The 19,937-nt window shown below is 42.0% G+C and overlaps 1 protein-coding gene across 1 annotated transcript in view; it reads right to left on the reverse strand.

The window, feature by feature from the left end:
• Positions 1 to 8,582: 8,582 nt before the first annotated feature.
• The window catches only part of LOC115424425 (transmembrane protein 106B-like), a 54,364-nt gene continuing 43,009 nt past the window's right edge, over positions 8,583 to 19,937 (reverse strand). Inside the window, exons 6-8 of the mRNA XM_030141695.1 lie at positions 17,459 to 17,499; positions 14,034 to 14,087; positions 8,583 to 8,863 (exon numbers count right to left, since the gene is read on the reverse strand). Of these exons, the coding sequence (XP_029997555.1) occupies positions 8,746 to 8,863; positions 14,034 to 14,087; positions 17,459 to 17,499 (213 nt within the window). The 3' untranslated portion in view covers positions 8,583 to 8,745. The remainder of the gene's footprint in view (positions 8,864 to 14,033; positions 14,088 to 17,458; positions 17,500 to 19,937) is intronic.

Below are 19,937 nucleotides of genomic sequence, written 5' to 3' on the forward strand. Positions count from 1 at the left end.
CAGACTGTAGCGGCTATTTGTCATCAAAATTAAATCAGCTTAAAGGTGACTGAACTTAAGACTGTAAACAGAACTCAAATAACCACTAGATGCACCATGGGTTTGTGGTTTACGCAGTCAAAACACAATGTCCATATCATAGATGTAGTTCAAATGGTTTATTTTCAAGATTTTGCAGGCAAACAACAATTAAGGCCTTTTGTGATGTCTCTCCTGCTCATCCTGTCTGATCTTCTGTGTGACTGTGTCTGTGACTGGTAAAAAACCATAGGCCCACCCAGGTGCATGCTGGTCTATCTTTGTGCTCCCTATTTATAGCCAGGTGCCCACGGTCTAAACCAATAAGAAAACACAAAACAAAAAGGTGCTAAATACCAAAGAATGAAAACAATAACCATAAAAATCAAAAAATATATTCTAAATATTAAACAAACAAAAATAAACAAAAAATAAACAATTAGCAAAAAAATACTAAGTTAATAAACAAAAAAGGCAAATTAACTTTAAACAAAAAGCTTTAAACTAACTAACTAACTTTAAACAAAAAACTAAACCAAAAACTAAAAACCAACAAATAGCTCCTACACAGACCATGTCAGGTTCAACCCATTTTATTGAGCTTTTGATACTTTGGCTCCCTGACTATTTGTAGTCAAAGCATTTAAATGCCTCTGGAGATGGCCTTTGCATTGTGACATACAGAAAGTGAAAACACTTTCAGATATAACAATAATAATAATAGCTTTATTTATGTAGCACCTTTAAAAACAAAGTTTACAAAGTGCTTTGACAGACAAAGCAGAAGGGCATACAGCAGAAAACAAGATGCAAGTAAAGACACTAAAACAGAAAAAACATAATGAAAGAGATATGTACAGCAAATGCGAAAACATGACACTTCGAATAAATCGAGTGAATTGGAGTAAAGAGGGCAGGGATAACTTAACATGATGCTGTCAAATCAATGCAAAAATGAAGGAGTGAGATAAAACAACATCATGTATGATAATACAAATTAATAACCAAACAAGATAAGATTAAAAATTTAAAAGGGACAAACATCCCATAAAGCAAAGTTAGTGTGTTTTAAGAAGTGATTGAAAAGATGTTACTGATTCTGCAAGCCTTATCTCCTCGGGCAGGCTGTTCCAAAGTCAAGGGGCCCAGATGGAAAAGGCATGGCCACCTTTCGATTTAAGCCTAGACTTTGGAACAGTAAGGAGCCCTCCGCCCGAGGATCTAAGGCTGCGTACTGGCTCATAATTAACCAGCATGTCAGCTATATAGCCAGGGGCCAGCCCCATTCAGGCTTTAAAAGTGATCAATAAAATCTTAAAATCAATTCTAAAATACACAGGAAGCCAATGGAGGGAGGCCAGGATAGGGGTGATGTGATATCATCTGTTAAAACCAGTGAGAAGCCTAGCTGCTGCATTCTCAACCAGTTGGAGGCGGGACAGTGATTTTTGGCTGATGCCAGACAGGAGTGAGTTACAGTAATCAAGTCTGGTGAATATGAATGAGTGGATAACTGTTTCCAGGTCGGAGTGTGGGACAATTGGTTTGATTCTTGAAATGGTTTGTAGATAGAGAAAACAGGACTGGATAACTTTCTTGATGTGTGGTTGGAAGGTGAGGTCTGAATCAAATATTACCCCAAGATTTCTGGTAGTGGGTGTGATATTTGTGGAAAGAAGACCAAGACTATATTTGATGGAAATGGTGGAATTTGGCAGCCCGAGCCCGAGCGGTTGTGGAGGCAAAAACTCGGGTCTGGGTGGAGTTTGGGGAGGCCATGGAGAAGGACTATCGGTCGGCCTCGAGGAAATTCTGGCAAACCGTCTGGCGCCTCAGGAGGGGAAAGCAGTTCCCCACCAACACTGTTTACAGTGGAAGTGGGGAGCTGCTGACCTCGACTGGGGATGTTGTCGGACGGTGGAAGGAATACTTCGAGGACCTCCTCAATCCCACTGCTACGTCTTCCATGGAGGAAGCAGAGGCTGAGGTCTCAGAGGTGGACTCGTCCATCACCCAAGCTGAAGTCACCGAGGTGGTTGGCAAGCTCCTTGGTGGCAGGGCACCGGGGGTGGATGAGATTCGCCCTGAGTACCTTAAGTCTCTGGATGTGCAGGGACTGTCTTGGCTGACACGTCTCTGTAACATCGTGTGGCAGTTGGGGACAGTACCTCTGGATTGGCAGACCGGGGTGGTGGTCCCCCTTTTTAAGAAGGGGGACCGGAGGATGTGCTCCAACTACAGGGGGATCACACTCCTCAGCCTCCCGGGGAAAGTCTATTCCAGGGTACTGGAGAGGAGGATCCGACCGATAGTCGAACTGGATCCAGGAAGAACAATGCGGTTTTCGTCCTGGTCGCGGAACACTGGACCAGCTCTGTACCCTCCATCGGGTGCTCGAGGGTTCATGGGAGCTCGCCCAACCAGTCCACATGTGTTTTGTGGATTTGGAGAAGGCGTTCAACCGTGTCCCTCGTGATATCATGTGGGGGGTGCTTCGGGAGTATGGGGTCCGGGGCCCTCTGTTAAGGGCAGTCCGGTCCTTGTATGACCGAAGCAGGAGCCTGGTTCGCATCGCCGGCAGTCAGTCAGACCTGTTCCAGGTGCATGTTGGACTCCGGCAGGGCTACCCTTTGTCACCGGTTCTGTTCATAAGTTTTATGGACAGAATTTCTAGGGGCCAGAGGGGGTCCGGTTTGGGGACCACAGGATTTCGTTTCTGCTCTTTGCTTTTTGCAGATGACGTTGTCCTGTTGGCCTCATCGAACCTGGACCTTCAGCGTGCCCTGAGGTGGTTTGCAGCCAAGTGTGAAGCGAGCGGGATGAGGATCAGCACCTCCAAATCCGAGGCCATGATTCTCGACCGGAAAAAGGTGGTTTGCCCTCTCCGGGTTGGTGGGGAGTCTTTGCCCCAAGTGGAGGAGTTTAAGTATCTTGGGGTTTTATTCACGAGTGAGGGAAGAATGGAGCGTGAGATTGACAGACGGATCGGTGCAGCGTCTGCAGTGATGCGGTCGCTGTACTGGTCTGTCGTGGTGAAGAAGGAGCTGAGCCGAGAGGCGAAGCTCTCGATTTACCGGTCAATCTACGTTCCTACCCTCACCTATGGTCATGAGCTTTGGGTCATGACCGAAAAGACAAAATCCTGGATACAAGCGGTCGAAATAAGCTTCCTCCGTCGGGTGGCTGGACGCACCCTTAGGGATAGGGTGAGGAACTCAGTCACCAGGGAGGAGGTCGGAGTAGAGCCGGTGCTCCTCCGCGTTGAGAGGGGCCAGCTGAGGTGGCTCGGGCATCTGTTTCGGATGCCTCCTGGACGCCTCCCTGGGGAGGTGTTCCGGGCATGTCCCACCGGGAGGAGACCTCGGGGAAGACCCAGGACACGCTGGAGAGACTATGTCTCTCGGCTGGCCTGGGAATGCCTCGGGGTCCCCCCAGAAGAGCTGGAGGAAGTGTCTGGGGAGAGGGAAGTCTGGGAATCACTGCTTAGACTGTTACCCCCGTGACCCGGCCCCGGATAAAGCGGTGGATAATGGATGAATGAATGGTGGAATTTGGTGGACTGAACAGTATGACTTCAAATTTGGAGTTGTTAAGTTGAAGAAAGTTCTGGGCCATCCAACAGTTTACATCATTGAGACAGTCAGACACAGCAGCTTCTCGGGTCATCTGGTCTCAGGGGCAGATATATCCGTGTGTTGTACACATAGCAATGGAAAGAGACATTGTGGCACTGAAAAATCTGACCTAGCAGGAGCATATAAATAGAAAATAAAAGTGGACCTAAAACTGAACCCTGTGGCAATCCACAGGCAATCTAGGTTTTGGAGGATGTGTGGTTGCCTATGGTGACTGCAAAGGCGGTCGAGGGGGCATGGATCCGGGACCAGCCACCGTAAACCCACCCAAACAGGTGCGGGGACCACCACTCTCCATTCCTCCCTAGTCTTTCACATCCTAGAGGTGCAGCAATCACCGGCGCAGTGACACCCCGCCACAAGAGATCCAGCGACCAGCACCCCCGTCCCAAGCCCCAATCGCTGCCACAGCCGCACCCCACCACCACACCCCGAGAAAACCCCTGGCAACACCCCCCACCCCCCGGAGAGGCAGCAGCACCCCAGGCGCGCCTGCACAGCGCCCCCCCTCCCCCTCCCCCTCCCCACCACCTCCACCACACCACAGCTACACCACAGCCCTCCCTTAATCACCAAACATACATGTACACCCACCCCCACTCACCAAACCAGACAGACACGCACACACAGAGTCCCTCATTCACACTGTTATACACACACCCACACACGAGCACCCGTTCACACACACACTGACACGTCCCCACACACACACCACACAAATACACGCACACTCCCCCACCCCAGGACTCCCAGGCACTAGCCCGACACCAGGGCATGCACCTGCCCACCCCAGCAGCGGCAAGCCTGGGACCCCCCCAGGAGGGGCAGCACCCGGACCCCAGGACCCAGGAACCCCGCCCCACCCACCCCCAACCGGCCCAGCCACCCGACCCGGGGGCCACCGGGCCCTGACCCAGGCACAACCCGGAGCCCCCCACCCCACCGCCACAGGCCAACCCTGGCAGCGGGTCCACCCCAGCCCCAACAGGGACAAACACCAAGCCCACCCAGAGCAGGGCAGTCCAGACCCCCATCCCGAGAAACCATTAGTGACCCGTAGCCCTGTGGCACCTCCCGCCGGCCTCCTAACACTCAGAGTGATGCGATAGAGTTAATCACAGGGGTCCAGAGAGAATGAGATTCATCCAATTGATGGTTTGAAGAGGCAGACATTGTCTCATTACTGATGTGATCTAATGGAAGGTTCCTAAACTGGTTAATGCTCAGATTGGCTTTTGTTTTCCAATTCACAAGGATAGTTTTCTTTGCCATGCATAAAGCAGTGAGTACCATTAGTGAGGTGTTAGTATCCATGTTGGTGTGGCCCAGGTCACCTAGTAAACACAGTGTGGGGTGTGCTGGAATATTACATCTGAGCCATGTTGACAGATCCTCACAAACCTGAACCCAAAACCTCTGGACAGGTGCACATTGCCACAAGGCATGCATGTAACTATCAACAGTGTGTTGATCTGTGCACTGTGAGCAGATATTTGACTCTGTGAGACCCATCTTGGAAAAGTCATTGTTGAGAATTTTTTCTTTGTAGTTCTTGGTTCACAACTGGACTGGAAAAATGTTTCGTCGATGAAACATTTTCAAAAGACCTAAACCAGTCCAGTTGAACCGAGAACTACCGAGAAGAACAACCAAGAAGAACCTGGAGTGACCTGGGCAAATGAGTCCCCATACAGACATCAGTGTTGAGAACTTATTCACTTTGTTAGTATACAGTACAACTTTTTCTGGTGTCATTGGAGACTTTTGGAGACTCTGACATGAAAACACATATCGTTCTTTGTCTAAAACAAATCACTGCACTGAAAATAAATCATTCCCATTGCCATTGAAAGGTTTCTCTACAGTGTCTTTTTCTAACAATCTAACATTTAGATTGTTAAGGTAGACTGAAAATTAAAAATGTTATGGTTAAAAATGTTCATGTTTGACCATGACTTGTTGTAGGCGCCGAAGTGGACCGTAAGGTTAAGAACCAAACCAAACTTTAGAAAAGGAAGCTTAAAGAAAGAAAGAAAGAAAGAAAGAAAGAAAGAAAGAAAGAAAGAAAGAAAGAACCTCAGTAACTCCTCCAGAGTGTGTCTTTTGGATCCGTTTAGATGGTCCCCAAATAAAGGAGGAGGGTTGGAATTGGGACATTAAAAAAAGAACTGACAGAGTTGAGTCAACACTGATTTTTTAATACAATCATTAGACCGATATGATGAGACATACATCTGTCTGTACAGAATAGCACTGGATTCCATATAAACATACAAGGGACTCATTAAAATAAAATGAAGTGTATGTTTGCAGAAAAACTCCAAAACCTCCCCATGTGTTTGGGTTATGGTGCACATTGTAATACAAATGATTTTGTGCAGCTTTAACTGTCTTTTCCTTGTGTTGCTTTCAGCTGTAGATCAGTGTCCTCACTGTAAAAGCGACCTGAAGACATCAGTCCAGCCTGGGAAGATCCCCAACAGATACTCAGTAGGTGACAGGGAATCACACTGCATTTAACCTCCTTCTAGACACATCTGAAATTCAGGTCTTGTGTCTCTGTATGTCCCAGTCTTTGCAGTACAAGCAACAGTGGTGAGGAATAACATGTGGCCACACTTTGGACTACTGAACAGTTGAGCAGTGGCACTACGAGCTACTCAGGGATGGGTTATTTACCAGACGGATCTGTATTACTAAACACATGTGAGTGAGCTTTGTTTGGTTGCAATAAAGAACAAGTGAACATGTTGGTGTTAAAGTGTTCATTGTCCTGCTGCCACCTACTGACTGATTAGGAAACTACATTGCAAACACACATGCATCATGTTGCTACTACAATGAAACTATGAAACCAGGACTAAAACAAACCATTGCCTGCTTAAAGTAAAGTCACATCACAGTTTTGTTTTGTTTTTTTAACATTTATAAACAACTAGAAGCACTCGGAGAGCGCAGACCTCCGCCAAGGCTGATCAGTGGCCCCACCCCCGTGGGCCCCCCCACCCCCGATCACCACCAAAATTTAATCATTTCTTCCTTATCCCATTTCCAACAAACCCTGAAAATTTCATCCAAATCTGTCCATAACTTTTTGAGTTATGTTGCACACTAACGATCAGTGGCCCCTCCCGTGGGCCCCCCCACCCCCGATCACCACCAAAATTTAATAATTTCTTCCTTATCCCATTTCCAACAAACCCTGAAAATTTCATCCAAATCTGTCCATAACTTTTTGAGTTATGTTGCACACTAACGGACAGACAAACAAACAGACAGACAAACAAACAAACAAACCCTGGCAAAAATATAACCTCCTTGGCGGAGGTAATTACAGTTGTAGCGACATCTCAACAGTGATGGCCTCTGGTTTTACACTGCACAATGAAGACATATTAAGCGTGTTTGGACAGCCTTCTTTTATCATCTAGACTTACCTTTCCCAAACTTAACATTGTGGAGCTACTTTTATCAGGTTGTCAACTGGTAGACATACAACACATGAGGGAAAAGTAATAATTTGATATGGGAATTTATTTTCTTATTTAGAATAGATGAACAGCATTCATCTTTTTTCACTTCATTTGTAATACAGCATGTATGTTAAATAAAAGTTTATTACCATATTTGTAGAGTTTTAGTTCCAGCCAAGTCTTTTAAAATGACTACTGAACAAAGAAATAAACTGCTGTCCCCATGTCACAACATGGGTGTTCATAAAAGCTTATCATTTAAACATTTTTATACAGTATTGATCACAATTGTAGTTTAACATCATAGCTAAAGCCCCATGTTTTATTTAGTATAAATTTCTTATGAGAACAGCATGTTTTGTACATTTGCATAAAGGGGAGAAAAAAAAGTAAATTTTGAGTCCCTGTGTCACACAGCAGTAATTGAAGTATTTTTACCCCTAAATTTTATTTCTGCAAATTGTAACATGTCATGTAAAAGTACTTACTGAGACTTATTCATACATGTATTAAACATGGAGATAAGTTATTTAGTTTTGAACACAGAGCTTATTGAACATGAAATATGTCCCCATGTCACCGCTTGATCTGGCCCTGTTATGCTTAGAAGCAAAAAAAACAAACAAAAAAAAAAAACACAAGATGTAAAAAGATTAAAAGGACTTAAAAGACACATCGAGAGCCCTCTGAAATCACAGTCATCAGTCAGGTTGAAACCTGATTCTGTGGTTATGAGAGAAGCACAAACAAAACTGTGAGCAGTCATGTGATCCTTTAATGTGAATTGTCAGGACCAGGAATTATGTTCATCATGTGACACTTTAACATGGTTTAATAATCCAAAACTACATAACTAAACAACACATCTCAAAGGATGAGGGCTGGTGTGTTCTGGTACACTAAGGAAGCAAAATGTTACATTCACTTTTTTATGACTCCAGAAACAAACACCGTTATTTGTTTGTCAGAATCAGCTTTAACAGATATTTAAGACAATTCATGCAAATACATCAGGATCTGATTATGCACCAATTCAACATCTATTTCTCTAAACCTTTACTTCATCATGCAGGTACCACAGTAACCAAGTTACAGTGCAATTTACATTTTGATACACAAATGCAGATGCATATTTTCACTTCACCTCAACAGTGTTTTTCAGACAAACATTACACTGAATGGAAAAAGAAACACAAACATTCACATCGTCATTAGTTCTAAATTAAATGGCTTCCCTTCAGGGCTTTCATACAGTCCGTCCATTGACATGGCTTTGTCCAATGTAAGCTTTATACATTTAGACATCACACAGAAGAAACCCCTTCATCAGATGACAGAATGTATAGAAGTGGAAAACATCGGACAGGTGGAGAAGTCCCATCCATCCATCCATCCATCCATCCATCCATCCATCCATCCATCCATCCATCCATCCATCCATCCATCCATCCATCCATCCATCCATCCATCCATCCATCCATCCATCCATCCATCCATCCATCCATCCATCCATCCATCCATCCATCCGCAGTTTGGACCCAGATTCATCCTGAATGATTAAACCAGGATTAAAGGATCCTACTCTATATGTAGACATGTGTCCTCCTCTGCCCCATCCATCAGGTGGACGGCTGCACACTGTGTGGGATGGTGCTGTTAGACCCACAGTCGATGTATTCATATGCCTCCATGGACAGTTGCTCATAGTGGGCCAGGTAGTACACAGTCATAGACATCCTGGAAAAAAGTCATGACACTGATGACACGCACTACAACAGCTATGTTCACGTTTCACAGTAGAAAAAGATCAGCTGATATGAAAATGAATAATAGTATTTTGTTTTGTTTGTTATTTTTGTTGTTGTTGTTTTTACTTTGCATACATTTGAGTCTATTATGTTCCCATTATGTTGTTATGTACTTGACATTGATTGATTTATTTTCTAATGTCTTCCATCTTCTAACTGGCGCCTATATCATGAAGATTAGCTAGAACTTTCTGTTTCAATTATCATCAAGATGATGGTTTACTTACGAATAGAATAGAATAGAATAGAATAGAATAGGTCTGTACTGTCACTCTCACAAGAAGAATATTTAGCTACTCTGTTTCTGTTTAGCAACAGGTTAAAGTGCAAAAAGAAAGACTATTTCAAACTATGACACAATTACATTGAAAATATGTACTGAAAAATGTTGACAGTATACAATATACAATGTATGTACAATATACAGATTATTAATTCAGTTTTCTTATTGATTATTATTATTATTATTATTATTATTATTATTATTATAATATTAATATACATACAGTGCATATTATGCTACTATAACATAATTACTTATTTAATATTATTACTAATTACCTCCACCAGGAGGTATTGTGATCACTTTGTTAGCAAGATAACTCAAAAAGTTCTGGACGGATTTCCGTGAAATTTTCAGGAAATTTTGATACTGGCACAAGGAAGAAATCATTAAATTTTGGTGGTGATTGGGTGGGTGGGGGGGCAAATCTGTCTTGGCGGAGGTCTGCGCTCTCCGAGTGCTTTTCTTGTTTATTATTTTTTATTTGTACGTATACTTTCTAATGTGCAATTGCCTGTTTCCACTACTGTTTTTATAGTTATTGTTATTATTATTTTCTTTCCTTTTTGTCTTGCGATATTTCTTATATGTGCACATTCGGTCTTGCGCGGCTAATGGCACCTTAATTCCCTGAGGGCTCTGATCAAGGAATCAAAAAAGTTTTTTCTAATCTAATATAGAAATGCTACAATATAAAGGGCATCTGTATCCCACAGAAGAAATATATACATTATATAAAGGATATATAAGGTAATAAAGGATATAGACAAGGTAAAATTTTTAAAAATAAGGTGCACAAGTGCTTACCTTCCAAGTCTACTAGATCAAAAATCTATGAAAGCATTACTTACTGACCTGACCTTGACTGACAAATGAGTTCACCTAGGTGCAAGGTTAAAAAAACAAGAAAATAAAGGAAAAAGAACTCTACAAAGAGAGTCTATGAGCAAGGAAAGAGTTACAGACCAACTAAGCCCTTTGACCTCCCCTTGTCTTATAATATACAACCTTAAAACAGACCAATTGCAGCTGGCTGTAAGATTTGACAGAAAACGTAATGTAAACTAATGCGTTTACAAAGTGGCAACACAGAATCCTTCAGCTTAATGTAGTAAAGGCAGGCAATCATATTTTTGCCATGAGTGTTTTGTGACTGAAGCATAATGGACGTCTGTTGAATCCATTCAGAGACATGTGAGCATTGCTTTCGTACAACAAACTGGGCCACGAGTCTGAACACATTCTGAGAATAGTTTTGTGTGTCTCTTGTTATCAACAGTGACATAAGTGCTAAGATATGAGAGAATCCATTTGCAGCCTTTTGTATCCTCAAATGTCTACATAATGCCTGTGGAAAAACATGGAATTCAACAGGTTCATTTGGTTTTGACTCATTTAAAAACTAATAACTGAACAGGTATTTGACAGGTTTAATTTTAATCACTGAAACCTCTTGAATCTCTGCAAAAACAAGCCATTAAAATCTTACATACGAAGACACAATAGTATCACCACTGTCGTGTACTTGATAAACATAAGATTTTAAGTTTTGGAAATATGATCATGTATGCAAATGTTGGTTTGTTTTTTTTGCCCTATTGAGCCGCATTATGTAATAAATGCCCATTATGTAATAAAAGTTCAAAATGTAATAAGAATGTCACGTCATCTTGTAATAAAGCCGCACTATGTAGTAAACTGACACATTTTGTAATAAACTACCTCAGCACATTATGTAGTAAATTTTTTCGCATTATGTAGTAAGTTATTACAATTTGAGAAATTTATTGCAAAATGCACTTGACACATTTTTATTTTCAGGAAAATGTAGCAACATGGTTAATTTCCAAGTTCATAAGATACTGTATCAGACACAAATGACACAGCAATATAATAACAATGTGCTAAATTAATCTTTAAACTGTGTGGTTAAAATTCTCATTTCATTACCTATAGCTCCTGCAACTAATTTCTTCTAAATTGCTCTGAAATTATATTAATTTGAATTGCTATTACATAATGAACCATGTTATTACATTTTTTTAAAAATAAAAATGTGTCAAGTGCATTTTGCAATAAATTTCTCAAATTGTAATAACTTACTACATAATGTGAAAAAATTTACTATATAATGCGTTGACGTAGTTTATTACAAAATGTGTCAGCTTATTACATAATGTAGGTTTATTACAAGATGACGTGACATTCTTATTAGGGACCGAGCCGAAAGGTAAGGCCCTCTCACACAGTGAGAGGCCTTGCCTGCAAGCAAGGCCCTATTGTTTTTCGTTCGTTTTTATATTATTATTATTATTATTATTTTTCCGTGACGCTTTAAACTGGAATTTGCCCCCCTAAACATGCTCAAAAACTCACCAAATTTGGCACACATGTCAGGCCTGGCGAAAAATTTGATAAAATGTAAAAATTAACCCCATAGGTGCCAAAATGGCCTCTCTAGCGCCACCTATGTGAAAAAAATGGGAAAAGCCCTAGTGGCCACTAGGAATGTCATACAGACATGAAACCAGTGCCAAAATTCTTGTTGGATGAAGCACTCCAAATCATCCACTGACACTTATGACCTAACTCCAACAGGAAGTTCGCAATATGCCTTTCAAAATAAAATTTCTAAAACTAACTCCGATGACACCGTTTGTCATATTGACTTCTAAATAGCATCAAAAGATAGAGTGAAACCTCCTCAAAAAAGTGATCTCTCACTTTTTCCGGAACTGTCTTAGTTTTTTTTTTACAAGCCCGCAAAGTTGTGATGTTTGGAACTCATTTTTCACTTTGCAGTTTTTCCTGACATGTGACATATCTACACGTTCATGGGACTCAGCACAATGCTCACATGCAAAAAATTTTGAGATAGGATGTACCGTTGTTGATTTATAACAATTCTTTTATTTTCATACTTTTTCCAATTTAGACTGCCATTTGACCCCCTTAACATGCTCCAAAACTCACCAAATTTGCCATGTATGTCATGGCTGGTGAACACTTTCATACAATATCAAAAATTAACCCCTTGGGTGCCAAAATGGACTCTGTAGCGCCACCTATGTACTAAAAAACACACAAAATCTGCCCTAACAGCCAGTAGGAATGTCACAGAAACATGAAACAAATGCCAAAATGTTGGTCTGATTGAGCCCGACAAATCATACACTGACACTCATGAGCTAACTCCAACAGGAAGTTGGCAATCTGCCTTTGAAAGTTACTCTACGTTTCTGCAATTACTGCTTATTCATTTCAGAGTTTTGACATAAAAGTTAGACCTCATTGAATTCCCACAAGTCTGCAGAATCCAAAAGTGAAAGAATTTTTCACATACGACCTACGGTTATGGAATTATAGCGATTTTTTGAAGACTATGTTTAGTTTCACTTTTCCAAATGGCAAAATCCCTATAAAAGTCTTGCTGGTGCACATTTTCACATATCTCTCTGTAGTGCAGTGGTTCATGTAGCTGCCTCTGGAGCCGAAGGACCCTGGTTCAAGTCCCAGGTAATTCAAAAATTTTTTTTTTTTTTTTTTTTTATTTTAAAACAGGTTTTACTGCATTGTATTGTGGATATTGGAAATTTTGCACACATTCAAAAGTACACGGAGTACATTTTTTCAAAATAAAACCAAAATTAAGAATAATACAAAATGTCTATTACATAACTTCTTTTCATTTTTATGACCAAACACTCAACTGTTTGTACAATGTTTCTTCATTCAAAAGTACTCTTTCTCACAGACACACATCCTCACACAATAGGGTTTTTCCAAAATAAAAGCCTTAAATGTGGTAAATCATCACTTTTATACTCACTTATTCATACAATTTCAATTCATTTTTCAAACTGATTCTTTCTCTCACATTAAAAACAAATGCACATACACACAGTAGGGTTTCCAAAATAAAAGTCTCATTTTAAAGGTGATGGTGGTTTCAGCAGAGGGTCACTGGTGTTCTGTACAGATGTAAGGAGGACAGACACTAAAGGATGGGAACTGGTATGGGGACGGACAGGTGTGAGTGGAGCTGAGGCGTCGACAGTCACGGGTGGCGGATCGCGGGGGAGGCGGATCGCCCGGTGCGAGGTCCCGCCCAATGCTGCTTGCAGCTTTAATTACATTTTGCACTTTTATTATATAACGGGAATTTATTACATAATGCGGCTCAACATACCCCTTATAGTGCCTGGATTTATATTCAAGCACATTTATTTGTGTTTTTGCTTTCAAGCAGATGCTAATTAAGTGGAGAATCTTGATTTGACCTTAAAATATAAAATAAATAGAAATCTGGGACAACACGTATAATGGTAAATAGTAATTTTTGACCATTTTGTAAATCTATTTTCTGTGTCCTGACTAGGTATGTATCAAATATGCACAACCCAACATTGGGGAAATGTAAATGGTCCGATGCAAATTTGCAACAGCTGACATTAAGGACCTAAAATTGTTCATGGTTCTGCACCTCCACCTTTTAAGTCAGTTGTTCACCAGACCTCTGAACAAACTACCAGGGTAACACAGACTTCCTCTAGATGGCAGTGGTGCACCCCCTTATGCAAAACTGCTTTAGGATAATCAGCTCTTCCATTTCTGTCCAAAAATGGTTCTTTAGATAAAAAAGGTTGCTGACCCATGTGTTTAAGGATCCAACATTAGTTTCAAACTACACATTTTGGTGAGACATACTTGATTTAGTGAGACAACTCTACATAACTGTGAACTGTGACCTGTATTACACCACAACGTCATTTCCACAGTGTGGAAACAGTATCACATGACAGAACATGATACTCACTGGAGGTGCAGATACAGGATGTGGACGGGAAGGGAAGCCTTCTCACAGTATGTACTGCACACAGGAGAAGAGATTTAAGATTAATATTAACTTGGCAAATGACAGCAACGAACATACTAAAATGAGTTTAAACAAGTGAAAAAGTAAACAGAGCTTACTAATACCCCCATCCGGTCAAACAACACTTTGCCCCTCCTGCTCACTGATACGGTGCCTACCCAGGGATTAATTCTGAGTCTTAACTTTCAATCTTTTTAAAAAGTTTTCAAAAATTTGTAAAAACTCCAAAAATTTACATTTAGCCACCAAACTGTGTACTGCACCTCTCCTAGTGGTAATGAACATGTGTGTTAAATTTGAAAAGTATCAGGTGAAGAGTGTCTGATCCAAATCCATCACATTTTCAATAACTCAGTAATTCCCCTCTGAGTCTATACACAAACGAGGAGCTCAGGAATAAAATGAAATAGACTTAATTGTTGATTCTAATGTAAAAGGACAATGATGACAGAGACTAAATGGGATATTTCCACAAGAAAGCCACAGTATTATGAGAATAAAGTTGAAATATTTCAAGAAAAAAATTCTTTATTTACATTAATAAAGCTGTGATTTTATCTGTGGAATATTTTTAAAGGTAACTGTGTTTATGTTTCCCTGTTCTCTGGGCAAACACAGTATAATGAACATTTTTTCACCAATAACTCCATCATACATATCAAACTCATAATTACAATCATTGCATACACTCACCGGTCACTTAATTAGATACACCAAAACTGCTCTTTAATGTAAATATTTACCAAGCCAATCACAAAGCCTTTAGGCATGTGGAAATGGTCCAGATGATCCACTGAAGTTCAAACTGAGCATCTAAATGGAGAAGAAAGGTGATTTAACCAACTTTAAACATGGTGCTGTTGGTGCCAGGTGAATGATGCAGACATCACTACCACCAAAACGATAACCATCTACCCAAACCAAAAACCCTGGTTCAACGCAGAGGTCAGGTCTCTGCTGAGAACCAGGGGCGCAGCATTCAGATCGGGTGAGGCAGCAGCTCTCAGGGAGGCCAGGAGACAGCTGACCAAAGGCATCAGGAGAGCCAAGGCCACAAATGCTCGGAAAATCCAGGGACATTTTTCTACCAATGACTCCCGGAGCATGTGGAAAGGCATTAAATGCATCACGGATTACACCAGCAGAAATGCACAGAGCCCGAGAGACCCCACCCTTCCTGATGCACTAAACAGCTTCTTTGCCAGGTTTGAGGTTTCAGCCACCTCTCCCAGCAGTAGACTTACCACATTACCAGAGGAAACACCCCTTAGGGTGACAACTGCTGAGGTGGAGCAGTCCCTGTTACGGATTAACCCTCGCAAAGATGCCGGCCCAGATAACATCCTGGGGAGGGTCCTCAGAGACTGTGCTTCTCAGCTGTCAGAAGTACTAACGGACATTTATAATATCTCCCTATCTCAGGCAGCTGTTCCAACCTGCATGAAAAAATCCACCATCATCCCTGTCCCCAAAAGTCCCACAGTGATGGGCCTGAGTGACTATCTGCCTGTGGCCCTCACCCCAATTGTCACCAAGTGCCTCGAGAGGCTTGTCATGGCCCACATCAAACACTCCATCTCTGTCACTGTGGACCCTCACCAGTATGCTTACCGGCAGAACCGCACCACTGACGATGCCATCGCATCAGTGGTCCACACAGCCCTAACCCACCTGGAGGGAAAGGACACTTATGTGTGCCTGCTCTTCACTGACTTCACTTCTGCATTCAATACCATCATCCCACACACCCTGGTGCAGAAGCTCCACAATCTTGGACTGACCCCCTCCCTCTGCAACTGGGTGTTAGACTTCCTCACCAATAGACCACAGACTGTCCGTATCCATAACATCTCCTCCTCCCCATCACCCTCAGCACTGGCTCCCCTCAGGGCTGTGTGCTGAGGCCCCTCCTGTTCACCCTGCTGATGTATGACTGCTCCACCAAACGTGCAAGCTGTCATATTGTAAAGTTTGCGGATGACACGGCAGTGGTTGGATGCATCACCAATAATGATGAATCCGAATACAGAAAGGAGGTGGAACATCTGGAGTGCTGGTGCACTGACAACAACCTCTGTATCAACGTGAAAAAGACAAAGGAGATGATTGTGGACTTTAGGAGGAGCAGACACTGCCCCCCTCCCCTGCACATCAGAGGAGCAGCTGTGGAAGTGGTCCCCAGCATCAGGTACCTGGGTGTCCACCTCAGTGAGGACCTTACCTGGAGCCACAACACCTCAGGCTTGGTTAGGAAGGCTCACCAGCGCTTATACTTCCTCAGAAGACTGCGGCAGGTTGGACTTGGAGGATCAGTCCTGTCCTCCTTCTATAGGTGTGTGGTGGGAAGTGTCCTCACCTCTTGCTTCACAGTGTGGCATGGCAGCTGCTCTGTGGCAGAGAGGAAGGCTCTGCACAGGGTGGTGAAGGCTGCACAGAGGGTCATCAGGTGCAGCCTCCCCACCACACGGACATTTACCTCTCCAGATGCAGAAAGAGGGCCAACTGCATCATGAAGGATCCCACCCATCTTGCAAATGCACTTTTTGTCCCTCTTTCCTCATGCTGTGGAGCATCCAGAGCAGGACCACCAGACTGAAAAACAGCTTCTTTCCAACAGCTGTGAGGCTGTTGAACTTAGGCACTGCTCCGTAGCCTCTCACCCAGGGGGACGGACACACCAGTACCTAAACTGCACCTTATTGCACTGCTCTGCAGAGCCACTCACTGACTCTTGCACAAGCCTCTTTGCACCCTGCACTTTGCTGTGCTGTTTTTGCACTGTACTTCAGTGTGTACTGTGTTTAGGTTAGGTTAGGGTTGTAAATGTGCCATTATTTTATGTAGGTATTTTAAAGCTAAATTTTAGATGTATATTTTACTCTATTTTTTAAATTAGCCTTGGATTTTAGTCAATTTTAATGTATTCATTTATTTATTAGTTATTTATTCTATATCGCTATGGCTAATACGGGTCCTCAGTAACTACTTTCGTTCTTTCTCTGTGATGAAATGATAAATAAACTCCTTTGAATCCTTTGAATGAGAGAGGATAAATCTGAAGAAACTGACAATGTGGACCCAAACCTCTGAGGAATGTTTTTTACCACCGTGTGAAACTGTGCCATGAAGCATTAATGAAGCTGTGAAAACAAAAGGGGTCAACCCAGTACTGGCAAGGCGTACCTAATAAAGTGGCCGTGAGAGTGTATAGTCTTTATTTCCAATTGCTTCTGCTCTTGTGTAGATCATGCATTAATCTGATGATAGTTTCTTTTTTCCTGTGCAGATGTTTCACATCAAAAACTTCAGAGAGCTCAGAGAATCAGAGAGTCTCGCCTTTCAGATCAATACCAATGGCAGCTCACCTTGTCTCATTGTTCAGCAGCACGGGGATCACAAATGAGTACTGCAACAAGAAAGAATACTTAATCATATATTTCAGTGTATTTTACAGAGCAGATACACTTACACCACAATGTAATTTTTTTATCATTATATATATATATATATATATATATATATATATAAAGCCTGTAACGGTACACGTACCAAACCAAACTGTTTCGGTACGCACCTGTTCGGTTCAGTACACAGCTGTACCGAAATGGCTTAGTATGATGAGAAAAAGAAAAAGGAATGAAAGACGTCGTTCGATGCGGAACTTTAAATCTGCGCAAGTTTCACACGGACTTAATAAAGGAGGACACATTGACCCGAAATATGAAATAGCAGTTGATATAAGGTTAAAAAAAACAACAAATATAATGTGAACCTGGAAGGAAGAGACTGAAGACCCTCCACCACCATTACAGTCCAGTTTGGATCAGTTCAGGTTCAGGTGAAAGACAACAACGAGGAAACAGACGTTAATAAGATGGACATTGTTTGGCCCCTATGAACTACGGTAGTTCTAAAACACTTACACTAGCTCTGTCGGTCTGTCTGTCTGTCTGTGTATCACGCACGCTGTATAATAGAGGAATAAAGAGAACGCTGAAAGTATGTAAAGTTTCACTTTCGTTTCACGACAGCATTTGTTACGTTAGTTATGGACCTCACCCCCAGGTATATAACTGCGCGCCCCCCCTACCCCCTGGCTCCGACAAAAAAAAAAAAAATCCCCCGTGCACACAGACACACAAATACACACAGTGGCTTAAACAGTTTGTTCTCTGTCCTAAAATAAATAATTTGGTTCATTGTGTTGTCAATGTTTCTCTTCAGTTTGTTTTAACAGAATACCAGTTTACCCTCTTGTTAATATTGCACTTCATGTGGAATTTTTTTGTTATTTTTATGCAGAATGTGAACTGACAGAACTGTGATTAGATTTTTCTTGTTTGTTCGAAACTACCGTTCAGGGAAAAGTGCAATACTAATGTTCAAAATACATTTAGTAATATTAATAATTTATTTTATTTTATATTTGATTTGTAGCAGCATAATTATATTATTCCTGTTTTTCTATATTCTATTGTCTCCAAAAATTGGGGGAAAAATGTTTAAAAAAATTCATAAATGCATTAATAGACATTTTGAGGGGTTTTCTTTCTTCCTGTACCAAACCGAAAAAAAACGAACCGTGGCTCTGAAAACCGAAAACGTACCAAACCAAAAATTTTGTGTACAGTTACAGGCCTAATATATATATATATATATATATATATATATATATATATATATATATATATATATATATATACACTATATTGCCAAAAGTATTGGCTCACCCATCCAAATAATCAGAATCAGGTGTTCCAATCACTTACATGGCCACAGGTGTATAAAATCAAGCACCTAGGCATGCAGACTGCTTTTACAAACATTTGTGAAAGAATGGGTCACTCACAGGAGCTCAGTGAATTCCAGCATGGAACTGTGATAGGATGCCACCTGTGAAACAAATCCAGTCGTGAAATTTCCTCGCTCCTAAATATTCCACAGTCAACTGTCAGCTGTATTATAAGAAAGTGGAAGTGTTTGGGAACGACAGCAACTCAGCCACGAAGTGGTAGGCCATGTAAACTAACGGAGCGGGGTCAGTGGATGCTAAGGCGCATAGTGCGAAGAGGTCGCCGACTTTCTGCAGAGTCAGTCGCTACAGACCTCCAAACTTCATGTGGCCTTCAGATTAGCTCAAGAACAGTGCGCAGAGAGCTTCATGGAATGGGTTTCCATGGCTGAGCAGCTGCATCCAAGCCATACATCACCAAGTGCAATGCAAAGCGCCAGATGCAGTGGTGTAAAGCACCCCGCCACTGGACTCTAGAGCAGTGGAGGCGCCTTCTCTGGAGTGACCAATCGCACTTCTCCATCTGGCAATCTGATGGACTGGTCTGGGTTTGGCGGTCGCCAGGAGAACGATACTTGTCAGATCGCATTGTGCCAAGTATAAAGTTTGGTGGATGGGGGAATATGGTGTGGGGTTGTTCTTGAGGAGCTGGGCTTGGCCCCTTAGTTCCAGTGAAAGGAACTGTGAATGCTTCAGCATACCAAGACATTTTGGACAATTCCATGCTCCCAACTTGGTGAGAACAGTTTGGAACTGGCCTCTTCCTCTTCTAACATGACTGTGCACTAGTGCACAAAGCAAGGTCCATAAAGACATGGATGACAGAGTCTGGTGTGGATGAAGTGGACTGGCCTGCACAGAGTCCTGACCTCAACCCCATAGAACACCTTTGGGATGAATTAGAGTGGAGACTGAGAGCCAGGCCTTCTCATCCAACATCAGTGTGTGACTTCACAAAAGCGCTTCTGGAAGAATGGTCAAGAATTTATATAAACACCCTCCTAAACCTTGTGGACAGCCTTCCCAGAAGAGTTTAAGCTGTTATAGCTGCA

The sequence above is a fragment of the Sphaeramia orbicularis genome, chromosome 8 (genome assembly GCF_902148855.1).
Source record: "Sphaeramia orbicularis chromosome 8, fSphaOr1.1, whole genome shotgun sequence".
Classification (NCBI taxonomy): Eukaryota; Metazoa; Chordata; class Actinopteri; order Kurtiformes; family Apogonidae; genus Sphaeramia; species Sphaeramia orbicularis.